The sequence below is a fragment of the Suncus etruscus genome, chromosome 8 (assembly GCF_024139225.1).
Source record: "Suncus etruscus isolate mSunEtr1 chromosome 8, mSunEtr1.pri.cur, whole genome shotgun sequence".
In the NCBI taxonomy this organism is placed as follows: domain Eukaryota; kingdom Metazoa; phylum Chordata; class Mammalia; order Eulipotyphla; family Soricidae; genus Suncus; species Suncus etruscus.
In genome coordinates, this window is record NC_064855.1 from 41,127,394 (window position 1) to 41,140,805 (window position 13,412).

A 13,412-nucleotide genomic window follows, 5' to 3' on the forward strand; every position below is an offset into this window, starting at 1 on the left:
TGAAAGAAGAAATTAATTCATTTCATTCAGTTTACTTTCTGGAAGCTAGGCATTAGTGGAAAATATGTAGCTGAAGAAATTGATTTGAAATAATTATATTAACCTTGCTAATCTTTGTTACCCACTTTGGTCAGAGAAGAAGAAATGCATTATCTGTTTATAATTTAAAGTTGGAGGATACAATAACTGCTTTAAAAAATGTTTAATTTATGGGTAAAGCCAAGTTAAATTTTGAACACATGTTATTTAAGTATTGAGATAACATTTGTGTGATTATATAATAGATATTAAAATAATATGTACTAAAGAATTTAATAGTAAATCGTATAAAGTTATTCTATATATGTTATCAATGAAATTATCTTATTTAATCACATGTATATTCAAAAATAGTATGTTGAGTGCAGTAGAATTGACTTAATGCTTAGTGCTCTTCTTTTTATTCTTACAATATTGTTTCAATATATTACATTGGTTATAAACAAAAACAACGGAGAAAAAGTCATTGTAAAATTAATCTCAGTCTAATATAAATATTTCATAGAATATCTCTTTCAGGTATACCAACTGCAGCCTTATCAAGTATATGGAAAAACATAAAGTTAAACCAGATAGTAAAGCATTCCATTTGGTAAGATTTGAAGAATAGTTCTTTTTTTTTTTTTTAATTTATTTAAACACCTTAATTACATACATGATTGTGTTTGGGTTTCAGTCATGTAAAGAACACCACCCATCACCAGTGCAACATTCCCATCACCAATGTCCCAAGTCTCCCTGGAGAATAGTTCTAATAAATACTGTTTTCCTCTGACTAATTAGCCCATCTTGAGGCTCTTCTTAATTGATTACTGAATATTTTTATCTTTATTTTTTGTTGTTGTTGTTGTTTATTTTGGGGCAATACCTGGTGGTACTCAGTGGTTACTCCTGGCTCTACATTCAGAAATTACTCCAGGCAGTGCTCGGGGTCCCATCTAGTATGCCAGGGATAGAATCTGTGTTGGCCACGTGCAAGGCAAATGCACTACCTGCTATACTCCCGTCTCTGAGCATTTTTAGAGTACTTTATAATATGAAGGCAGAGAGTTTATTGTTGTACATAAATAAAGGATAAAATATTTTCTTTTCCAAACTCATAACATTGTTTAATTGGTTGCATTAGATTTCCAAAAGAAAGTCAGGGTACTACAGAGTTTGTCAAGAACATTTTTTAAATTACATTTCTGGAGTTTCATCTATTTTAAATTTTATAGAAAAATTGGAAGAAAGCCCAAGTTTATAAGAGATATCTTGGGAGCTAAAATCTGCTGATCATTTTTCAAACACACTAAAATAAAAATTAGATTCATATGGTTTTAAGGATATAGCTGAGTTATAGATTGTTTGCTTTGTATTTTATTTCATTATTGGTCCTTGATGGGGGCTCCAGCTGAGGGCTTTTCAGTGCTAGGGTCACCCATATCACCCAGGTATGACAGGTATCCTACATGGCTTTGGATTCAATCGCTGGCACTGCAAAATACAAATAAATAAAACTTAAATTTTTACAGTAGAGATTGGAGAGGCAGACTATATTTTACCTGGCTTAACACTCTTTCAAACTTTTGGGGAGGTAGCTCAGTAGGTCAAGACATAGCTCAAGCAATGGAGTATGTTTCTCTGTTTCTTGAGGTAGACCCTGACAGAGCAGTCCCAGCACTAGTGTTTGTGTCTCTTGTGGCCTGAACCCTGCTGGGAGTGAGTAGCTCCTATAAAAATTACTTTTGAATCTTTATTTTTAATATTTTAAGTATTAATATTAAATTTTAATGTATGAGGTGTGATAGGAGGGGCCACTTCTGGTATCACTGTAGGATTATGTAATCCTTTGGGGACATCAACCACTGGTTTCCTACTTGCAAGGCATGTGCTCCTGCCTTATTTTCAACATTTATAAATAGGTTTATTAAATGGAATTTTTTTTTCTTATTTTAGAGGACAAACTTGACAAACATTGCTCTATATCTACATTTATTTGGGTTTTTTTCTTACTGCTCTATATCTTATTCTATGTAGCATATAGTTTGACAATTTAAAAGATACATTCTAATCTACAGTTTTACCTCACAATTTGCTATTATTCAAATAATTATTAATTAGTAATGATAGAACAAAAGTCATGATAGGGGAATTGCTCTTATTTGCCCTTAAATTACTATTATTCAGGGTTGAAGAGATAGTACAGTGGTACAGTGGGTAGAGTGTTTGCATTGCAGGCAGCCAACCTGGAATTGGTCCCCAGCATTCCATATGATTTCTTGAACACTGCCAGGAGTGATTACTGAGTACAGAGTCAGGAGTAACTCCTGAGCATCACCAGGTGTCAAGTCTCACTTGCTATTCATTGTATTCTATGTAATTGCTATTCATTATTATCAGCACCACTAAATTTTAAAGATACACTTTTTAAGATTATATATCTTCGTCCTATGTAAAATTTCTATTACACTTCATCAGAAAGGTTGAAACAAATGGTATTGCCCTGTTTTTTATTTCAACACTAAATAAAAGTGAAATTGGGCTTCTACTGAAATAACATCATTAAATTTAAATCTCATCATTTCAGCATTTCATCTTCATTGTTAAATATTTAATGTGCTTTTTACTCACATTAAATCTATTCCTTGGTTTTCAGAGTGTGATTTAGTCTACAAGCATTAGAATCACCTGGGAACATGTTGGAACTGCAGAAGATCATTGGCCTTTCCCCAAACATGATCATTCAGAACATGAGACAGTCTTTTAAGAAATGCTCTGGGGCTAATTATTATATATTCTTTAGCATGAAAATATTTTATTATATAATCTATTTTAATTTGTAGAACCTTTAACAAACTTTTTTCTCCCCCAAATACTGAATCTTACATTAATATATTTCTAAATGTGTAATGATAAAAAAACGTTAATACTTGTCTGGGTACCATATATATTTTTTGTTGTTTTTACATTAACTTCCTTAATTTCCCAAGCAAACCCGTGATATATACAATTTTATATATTTTGAAATTTATTTTTGAATAGCAGGACTTTATAACACATAAAGCATGTAACTACTGAGTTACAGCCCCAGCCCCAATGGACTGTTTTTAAAATTTTCATATGACAAAAGGGTTACAATTGAGGTTAAGCATCTTCATCAGTTACTCAACTAATTTGAACTCAAGTAGTCTCTTTTTAGAGTCTCTATTTTTAAATAATACGTCTGTATTTTAGTTTCTCTACTAATCACTTTATTTTTATAGATGAGTAAAACACTTTACTGATAAACTTTCTTTGATAATGTGGGCTGGCCATGAACTACATGTGCCTATTGAGCTCTTGAAATGTGTCCAGTGTGACTTGATATTTTTAGATTTAACATGGCTATAAATTACTTGGACTTAAATCAAGTCACCACATAAAACTGCTATTCATTCCATTACGATTCCATTGAGGGGTATGGAGAGGTCATTTGCTTTGTATCCAGGTGTAATTTCTGAATACCACTAGTATGGTCAAAAAAACTAATAAAGGGACCGGAGAGATAGCATGGAGGTAAGGCATTTGTCTTGCATGCAGAAGGACAGTGGTTCGAATCCTAGCATCCCATATGGTCCCCCGAGCCTGCCAGGAGCAATTTCTGAACTTAGAGCCAGGAGTAACCCCTGAGCACTGCTAGGTGTGACACAAAAATACAACAAAACAAAACAAAACAAAACAAAAAAAACAAACTAATAAAAACAAAGTTTCCATTGAGATAGTGAACATTAAAATAGCTAAAATGTAGTTACTATATTACATTTAATGGTTTTATAAAATTGCTATGCTAATTTGGAGAAATAGTTTTCAAACTGTGTTGTTACCAAATGACATATAGATGAACTAAATGGTGTAATTACGAGAAGTAATACAGTGATATTCTTATTTATGGTTTCAGCTTCAGAAGTTGCTTACTATGGACCCAATAAAGCGAATTACCTCAGAACAGGCTATGCAGGATTCCTATTTCTTAGAAGACCCTCTTCCTACATCAGAGTAAGTGATCATTTTATTAATTTATGATGATATTTGGAGAGTATTTTCTTTCAACTTTTGATAGCAATCATCTGAATTGGGAATATAATTAAATAAGTATTTATTTACAAGCAAATGAAGACTTTGTCCATGAAGTGTCATTTAGGAGCGACTTCTGAGCGCATAGCCAGGAGTAACCCCTGAGCGTCACCGGGTGTGGCCCAAAAACCAAAAAAAAAAAAAAAGAAACATCTCTGCTCATTTCTTGCTCTATGAATCCATTATAGTATTTGTATATTATATATATGTATATATATGTATGTATATATATACATATATATAATAGTTGGAGAACCAACACTGCCCTGTCACCCCTTGATAAGTCAACCAGGCTGAAACCCAACAAGAATATACTAGCTCTGAAAAGAGAAATGGAAGAAAGTGGACGATATATGGGTTTCAGCCCAGTTGACTTATCAAGGGGTGACAGGGCAGTGTTGGTTCTCCAACTATTATTGTGTTATTATTGATGTCTTCTTTCAGATTTGTCAACAATTGTATCAGTTTGCTGGTCTTTCATTGGGTGCGTATACATTTAGGAGTATGATTTCTTCCTATTGTACATATCCCTTGATTAATAGAAAATGTCCATTTTTGTCCCTTAATAGCTTCTCTGCATCTAAAGTTTATGTCATCTGATACCAGTATAGCCACTCCAGCTTTTTTAAGGGTGTTGGCTGCCTGAATGATTTTTCTCCAACCTTTGATTTTGAGTCTTTGTTTGTTCTGACTACTCAGGTGTGTTTCTTGAAGGCAGCAGTATGTTGGATTCAGCTTTTTGATCCATTTTGCCACTATGTCTCTTAACTTTTGCATTTCATCCATTGACATTGAGTGAGATAATTGTCATGGGATTTAGTGTCATCTTTGTGTAGAAGTATGGTTTATCTGTTGGTCTTTCTCATCTTAAAGTAGACCTTTAAGTATTTCTTTTAAGGCTGGTTATCAGTCTATAAAATTTCTGATCTGTTGTTTATTCAAGAAGCTATGTATAGTTCCTTCAAACCTGAAAGTGAGTCTGGCTGGATTGGTGCAGTATCCTAGGTGAAGCATTTATTTTGTTGAGTTTTGTCACTATATCCCAGCACTGCCTTCGGGCCTTGAGGATTTAGTGTTACAGGTCTGCTGTAATCTTAAGGATGCTCCCTTGAATGTAATTTTCCTTTTTGATCTTGCTGCTTTAAGTATTCTATTCCTATCTCTTGAGTTCATCATTGTGTCTCTGATGTGTCTTGGATTGCTTTTCTTTGGTTCTCTTTTAGCTGATACTCTTTGGGCATGTGGAATTTGTTTGCATACAGTATTTAGCTCTGGGGATTTCTCTGCAATGATGTCCTTGACTATTGATTCTTCCTGTCTCTTGGACTCCAATGACTCTTATATTATTTCTGTTGAGTTTATCAAAGACTTCTCTTTTCATCTGTGTGCATTCTTTGAGTATTTTTTCCATTGTCTGATCATTTGCTTTAAGGCCTTTTTTCAATCTCTTCTGCTGTATGGAGTTATTATGCATCTCATCTTCCAGCTCACTGATTCAGTCCTCTCTGTTGGAGAGGCTTTACATTGAAGTTTTCATTTCATCTACTTAATTTTTCAGACATGTTATTTCAGTTTGGAGTTCTCTGTTTTCTATCTTTGTATGCTCTTGATTGTTATTTGTGTTCTTTTCAACTCGGTCTGTGCTTTCTTTGAGTTCTAGAAACATCCTCCTTATATCTTCTCTAAATTCCCTATCTGAGAGGCTAAGTATGTGATTTGCTCTTCTCAAGTCATCAGAACTGCCATCTTTATTCTCGATGCATGGAGTTGGACTGCGTTGTTTCACCATTGTCTCATTTATAGTGTGTATGTGTGTGTGTGTGTGTGTGTGTGTGTGTGTGTGTGTTTCTATGCATAATGGTGGGGTTTATTGGCTAGAAGATGACCGTGGTCGCGAAGCAAAGTGGAGCAGCCATGATCCTCACTCACGACCCTTGTGGGCAAGGACAGCCTACCTTGATGGGATTGATTTTGCTGGGTTTCTCTGCAGCCTCAAGCAGGAAATCAGGAAGACAAGTATGGAGGAATGCAGAAATCCTTTGTAAGCCCACGACAGGAGTCTGGCACCACTTTTGTGGGCAGGGACTGTCTACCTTGCTCAGATTAAGTTTGCTGGGGTTTTCCTCTGTGGCTTCAAGCAGGAAAACAGGAAGCCAAGTATGTAGGAATGCAGATGACCTTTATAAGCCCATGGCAGGATTCTGGCACCACCCTTGTGAGCGGGGACAGCCTACCTTGATGGAATTAAGTTCACTGGGGTTTTCCTCTGCAGCCTCAAGCAGGAAGCCAAGTATGGAGGAGTGCTGTGGACCTTTACAAGCCCATGGCAGGAAATTGGCTCCAACCTTTGTGGGTGGGAACAGCCAACCTTGCTGAGATCAAGTTCACTGGGGTGTTCCTCTGCAGCCTCAAGCAGAAAATCAGGAAGCCAAGTATTGAGGAATGCCTGCTATAAATCTTAAGGATGCCTCTTTGCATATAATTTTGATCCTGCTCTTTTCAATATTATATCCCTATCTGTGGTTTTCATTATTTTATTATATGCCTTGAGTACTTTTCTTTAAAAATCATTCTTGGGCATCCAGAGTACGGTTTTATGTACTCTTTAGTTCTGGGAATATTTTAGTATCGATGTCCTTAACTGTTGATTCTTCATCGGGGTTGTTTTCCTTGATCTTTGGGACCCCAATGATTCTTTAGTTTTTTCCTATTGAATATTTTATCCCAGAATTCTATTCTATTGTCTTCTGTTCACTGTCTTTGAGGATCTTTTCCAGCCCCTTCTGTTGTATGGAGGTGTTTTGCATCTCATCTCCTATATATACTGATTTTGTCCTCTATGACATATAGAGTAATCATATATATATATACTGTATATATACTATATATAATATTATATAATAGCAATATATATAGTATTGGTATTACTTTTTGGTGAGGTTTGCATTTCATCTACCATGTTTTTTAGCTCTGATATTTCTATTTGCAGTTTTTCTTATTTCTACTCTTGTATACTTTGATTCTTTTGGGCTGTCCATTTTATCATTTCTCTAAGTTCATTGAATATTTTTAACATTTTATCTCTAATGACCTCATCAGAAATGTTATGTAGATGGCTGGTATTGGTTGAGTCTCTAGAACTAGGTTCTTCAGTCACAAGGTGTGGTGGGATTCTGTATGTTTTCCCATTGTGAAGTTTGATGTACTGTATCCTTACTAAGTGTTGTGATACAACTCTTTGACTAGAAGATATGAGAAGCCACAAAGCAAAGTGTATGCATCTTGCTGGTCACACACTCCACTGAACTCAAGCTGGGGATTTTTCCCCAAACTCTGCTCACAACCTACAGACAGCTGGTTTGGTTCAGGTAGTCTTACCCAGAGGTTAATTTATACTCTGGCCACTGTTTACAGAGGCTGCATTCTTGCTGATCTCACTCTGCTGAACTCCATGCATGTGTTTCGAAGATTTCTAAGCAAAAAACCTTACAAACTTGCTCAACAAATGTTTAGTGTGCATATGTTGATTATAGTTCATATTTCTTGACTATTTTACCCTTGATCAATAAGTAATGCCCAAGCCTGTCCCTTAATTACTTTCTTTAGATGGTATGCAATTTGTTCTCATATATGTATGGCTGCTCCTTAATTCCCCCCCTCATCTCCATTGGCTTGTATAATTGTTTTCCATCCTTTTTATTCTTAGCATATGTCTATCCTGTGATTATTAGATGTGTTTCCTATAAGCAGTAAATGGATGGCTTCTGTTTTCTGATCAGTCTTGTGCAACTCACAATCTTGTGCCTTTTGATTGGGAGAGTTTAGTTCATTGACATAAACAGATATTGATATTAAGAGCTGTGTTGCCATTCTGCTGTGCCGGGTTATTGCTTCTACAATTGGTTAATTGGTGTATATAACTGGCCTTTTAGTAGTTAATGGACGGCCAGTTGGTTATTACAGATGTTTCTAACTTTTATTTGCCTGAGAATGTATTCTTTCCTCCTACCATTTTACATAAGTCTTTGTAGGATAGTGGACTTTTAGTTGAAAGTCTCTTTCATTCACTAATTTGAATATTATTCTATTCTTTTTTTGCCTGTACATTTCATATGGGAGATTTGTTATGGTTCTTATTTAACTTATTTTAAGTTTTTCTTCTCTTGCTGCTTAAGTTCTTTTTTAGTTTTTATCATTTTGATTTCTGTGTGCCTAGGTATTGTTCTCTTTATATCTATTTTGTCCTCTTAAATTTGCACCCTTCAGAGAGAGAAATTCTCAGCCATTATCTCTCACATCACAAATACTGCTACTTTCCTTTTTCTCACGTTTTGGATTTCTCTAATTTGAAGATGATTATTCTTGTTTTTGTTTAGTTAATTGCCTTCCATTCTTTTGTTTCTCTTTGCTTTTTCAGCTCCCCTATTAAGCTGGCTTGCACTGTCTTTCTCCCCATGACCCTGAAAAGAGTCATGAGAAGACCCATATACTCTTCTCACCATGATATTCTGCTATTATGGTTTGCTAATGTATGAGCCATTAGTTCCATTTTTTTGCTCTCTCATCCTTTGAAGCAGTTCTTGAGTTGGCTCAGTTTCTCATTCAGTGATTCCTTAATATTCCTAATATCACTGGCAACCACACTGAGTAAATTTTAGGTCCTCATTGACCAAATTTGAGGGTTTTGAAGGGCTTGGGGACTTGCATGAATTTCTGTCTGTGACATATCTGAGTTCCTGAGTTTGTGGGTGTTAATGGTGGAGGTTTCGATTCACAGTTACTCAAACTGTTAATACCAGATGGCTACTAATAATGCATCTGCTTTTCAAGTTACTGTCCTTACCATGCAGAGTTATTTTATAGACCAAGAAAATTGTTAAGTTCCTGAGTTATTTGAGATTTAAGGCTGTTTATTGTATGAGAAATAAGAGTCCCTTATCTACCTGTCCTTAATATAAGAGATATATGTAGTTTTCATGTTGTTTTAGGTTTAGGATAGTGGATAGGGTGCCCAGGTTTGCCGGCATGTTGCTTTGTGTTTTTTCAAGACAGGGAGCAGCATGTCTGAGCTCCACAAGGCAGCTGTGTGTGTTAAGCATTTAGACAGAGCCAAACCTTGACCTAGGGACAGGATATGAAACTGTAAAACAAATAAGAATGAGGTCCCCAGACCTGCAGGGTTTGGTGTTCCTTCAGGTTTCAGAATGGATAGGGGACCTATCTTTTATTTTGGTTGATATCCTAAAAGAATAATGCTGAGATAAAAGAAGAAAGTTAAATTTTGGTAAACTGGATGTTTATTGTTTATATAGTAGGAAACCTTTAAATTGATGTAATACTTCTAACTAATGCGAAGAAAATTTCATATAGAAAGGTGTTTATATTATAGATAAGATATTTATAATAATAAATAATAAATATTTATATTTATAAAATAATACTTATTATTTTATAATACATTTATAATAAATAAATTTATTTTATAGATAAAAGTTCATCTTAAAAGGTTAAAATTAATATTAAAGGGAATACTAAAATATTACTAATATGTGTCAATAATTGTATTTCTCGGGACTGGAGCAATAGCACAGCAGTAGGATGTTGGCCTTGCACACAGCTGACCAGGACAGACCTCGGTTCAATCCCCTGGTGTCCCATATGGTCTCCCAAGCCAGAAGCAATTTCTGAGCGCATAGCCAGAAGTAATTCCTGAGCGTCACTGGGTGTGGCCCCAAAAACAAAAATAATAATAACAATAATTGTTTTTTTTTTATTTTCTTGTAATTAGTGTTTTTGCCGGTTGTCAAATCCCTTACCCTAAAAGAGAATTTTTAACAGAAGAAGAACCAGATGACAAAGGAGATAAAGTAAGTATTAAAGTACAGTTGGTACCTTCTGATTTCATTCAGGTTTACTGTAACACTATTTGGTTTGGTTGTATTTTGTCTCCTTCTGAGTTGAACTTTATTTTTCTGTTTAACCTATTGAGAAGAACCAGCAGCAGCAGCAGGGCAATAACCATACGAATGGAACTGGTCATCCAGGGAATCAAGACAGCAGTCATACACAGGGACCCCCATTGAAAAAAGTGAGAGTTGTTCCTCCTACCACTACCTCAGGTGGACTGATCATGACCTCAGACTATCAGGTATTTCACATTTATTTTGTATTGACCTGCCATGTCAGTGTTTATTTTGGGGTTGATGAACATTGAGGTGAACTGTAATTAAGAAAATACTAATATTTTCTTAGTTGTTGTTTTGGAGCCACACCTAGTAGTGCTTGGGAAACCATGTGTAATGCTGGTCAAACGCAAGTCATGCAACTTAACCTCTTTATTTTGTCTCTGGCCCCCCAGTACTAATTTTATACCTGGGTAAATAGATTTATATGAAATGTTAATTGGTATGAAAATTATTGACAATGATATGGTAGATGGAGCTTAGTTTTTTTTTTTTTTAACAAGACAGACTTTGGGTCATCACATTTAAATTATGCCATTTATATGACATTAGACAACTAATGTAACATTTTCTGGCATTTTTATCTTCATTGTAAAATTGAATTGGCAAACTATAATGATACTGTGGGAGTAAAATCGATTTATCTTAGGTACCCTCTTTGTCCAAAAAATTCAACTAGTTGAATACTACAAGAAGATCTTGTATTCATAACATGATTGATTTAGATTAATTTTTGGTTGTTGCACATTCAAAACCTTCTATTGTTGTGAGGTATTCCTTACCCTGCATTTGTGAAACAAATGTTGTAGGCTCTCAATCCACAACTTAAGAAGTTAGTGCCTCTTAGGTATTGATGACATAGTGGCTAGCCTAATATTTTTTATTAGCATTGTCAGTCATTAAATTTTTTTAGTTGCATTTATTGTACACAGTAAGTGTTAGTGTTAATGTTAGCTTGTGGAGTACTGTGTGCCAGCTATTATACTAAATAAGAAACAGATTATTTCCTTCTGCTGTTAAAAGAATTATTTGAGAAATGTGCTATGATTATTTCAGTAAACTGAGGGTTGTAAGTTAAATAATTTTCACATATCCATCCATTGAGTTGATGATACAACCAACATTCAAAGGCTATAAAGGGTGCTTTATTGCCTGTTTATACATCCTACTGGTGATATTGTCAGTTCCTTTGTAGAAAGACTGATGTTGAAAACTCTTTGCCACCTCTCCACTTACTCTAAATAGTTAGCTAACTAAACTTAGTTTCATTATGGTAAGATGATTGAGAACTCTTTGGTGGAGGAGGAAAGTGGTGGGTTTTGTTTAATTTTTAAAACATATATAGTTCAGGACTTTGAATTTTTACTGACTAAAATAAATGAGATTTCAAACACAGATCCTCCTGGCTTTGTTATAGCCAACTTATAGATACACCTGGGTCATATTTCTCCCTTTATTTCCTTTCTAGCGTTCCAATCCACATGCTGCCTATCCCAACCCTGGACCAAGCACATCACAGCCACAGAGCAGCATGGCATACTCAACTACCTCCCAGCAGCCTCCACAGTACTCACATCAGACACACCGGTACTGAGCTGCGTTGGAATATTGTCAATGCACTGTTGCTAAAGCTGCAGAACGTACTATGCAGCTTTCTGTGGGAACCTGGTATGGGCCATGAGAATGTACTGTACAACCACATATTTTAAATGTCCAGTAGCCAAGTTTCACCACTTTTCACAGATTGGGGTAGTGGCTTCCAAGTTGTACCTATTTTGGAGTTAGACTTGAAAAGAAAGTGCTAGCACATTATGTGTTGTGGATTTGCTATACTTCCATAGTTTACTTGACATGGTTCAGACTGACCAATGCATTTTTTTCAGTGACAGTCTGTAGCAATTGAAGCTGTGAAATGTGCTAGGGGCAAACATTTGTCTTTGTATGTGGTGAGTTCCTTCAATGTAACAACATTTTCTGACCAATAGTACACACACACAAAAGTTTAACAGGTACTTGAAACATACAGCATATGTTAACAAAGTAACCAAGCCTCAAAAGGAGATTATTTTGGTACACCTTTATTTTAGTGTCTTATCAGTGGGTTGATTCATTTTCTACATTAATCAGTGTTTTTTGACCAAGAATATTGCTTGGGGTTTTTTGAAAGTAAAAAAGAAAGCCACATAGTTTTCTCCAGAAAGGTTTCAAAGCTCCCAAAGATTAATTTCCAATTTATGTTTGTTTTTTTTCCAATCTATGACTTGACTGGTATTAAAGCTGCTATTTGATAGTTATTAAATATGTTGTCATTGATATAAACTTGTTTGGTTTAGCAAAGAAACTAAAATGATTGTCATAGACAGTGTTTTATTTTTCCTGTTGGTGTTGCTGATTTGTGAGCATGCTTTAAGATGACAAAAGCATGAATGATAACTTTCTTAAAAAAGGTGCGGCATCCAGTTCAGATATTTTGTCCTGATTTTAAAGCTGGTTGGTGTAGTACTATTAAAAGTTTCGTTCAATTAATTTTCTTTTAAAAAATTTGTTCGCACGTTGTTTAGGGTGCCCTTACTTCAGCGAAGGAGGAGTAGGAGAGCCTTAGAATTTTTGAGGAAAAAAATTATAACATAACAATGTACTGTATCAACTATTTTACATGAATGACACAAGTATTCTGAATTTAAAAAAGAACATTGTTAAAAACAAGGTGTTATGTAATAAATTTATTTTTCATAAATCAAAATATGGAGTAAGCAGTGTTTTTATATGCATGGCATTTTGTTCTGTCTATAATAGAATAAAATTGAAGCTCAGAAGTAAAACCTTCAGGAACAGTATGGCAATGATAGTTGGAAATGATAATTCTGGACAAGAACTGGACAAGAGCTGTGAGCAGCTACCCCTTCAGTATCAATATTGCAAATCACAATGTCTAAAAGGAACAAAGGAACAGAGAGAAAGTAGAAGGTCTGCCATAGAGATAAACATTTGAAAAGGAAGCAAGAAGGGTGGGAGGGAAGGAAGGAAACTTGGAACATTGGTGGCAGGAAATGTGCGCTGGTGAAGGGATGGATATTGGACATTGTATCCCTGAAATTTAGTCATGAACAACTTTGTAACTATCTCACAGTGATTCAATTAAAACATGTATTAAAGGCCAGGCAGTGGCGCTAGAGGTAAGGTGCCAGCCTTGCCAGTGCTAGCCTAGGACGGACCACGGTTTGATCCCCCGGCGTCTCATATGGTCCCCCAAGCCAGGAATGACTTGTGAGCACATAGCCAGGAGTAACCCCAGAGCATCACCGGGTGTGGCCC

General features: G+C 35.4%; 1 protein-coding gene across 3 annotated transcripts in view; it reads left to right on the plus strand.

Annotated features, from left to right (window-relative positions):
- The window catches only part of CDK8 (cyclin dependent kinase 8), a 134,207-nt gene extending 121,367 nt beyond the window's left edge, over nt 1–12,840 (plus strand). For 2 of the 3 annotated variants that reach the window (XM_049778250.1, XM_049778253.1), the window contains 5 exons: nt 559–631; nt 3,959–4,056; nt 9,923–10,001; nt 10,124–10,282; nt 11,566–12,840. In XM_049778250.1, coding sequence (XP_049634207.1) covers nt 559–631; nt 3,959–4,056; nt 9,923–10,001; nt 10,124–10,282; nt 11,566–11,691 — 535 coding nt within the window. In that variant the 3' untranslated portion in view covers nt 11,692–12,840. The remainder of the gene's footprint in view (nt 1–558; nt 632–3,958; nt 4,057–9,922; nt 10,002–10,123; nt 10,283–11,565) is intronic. The other variant, XM_049778252.1, reaches the window with a different exon arrangement.
- The last annotated feature ends 572 nt before the right edge of the window (nt 12,841–13,412 follow it).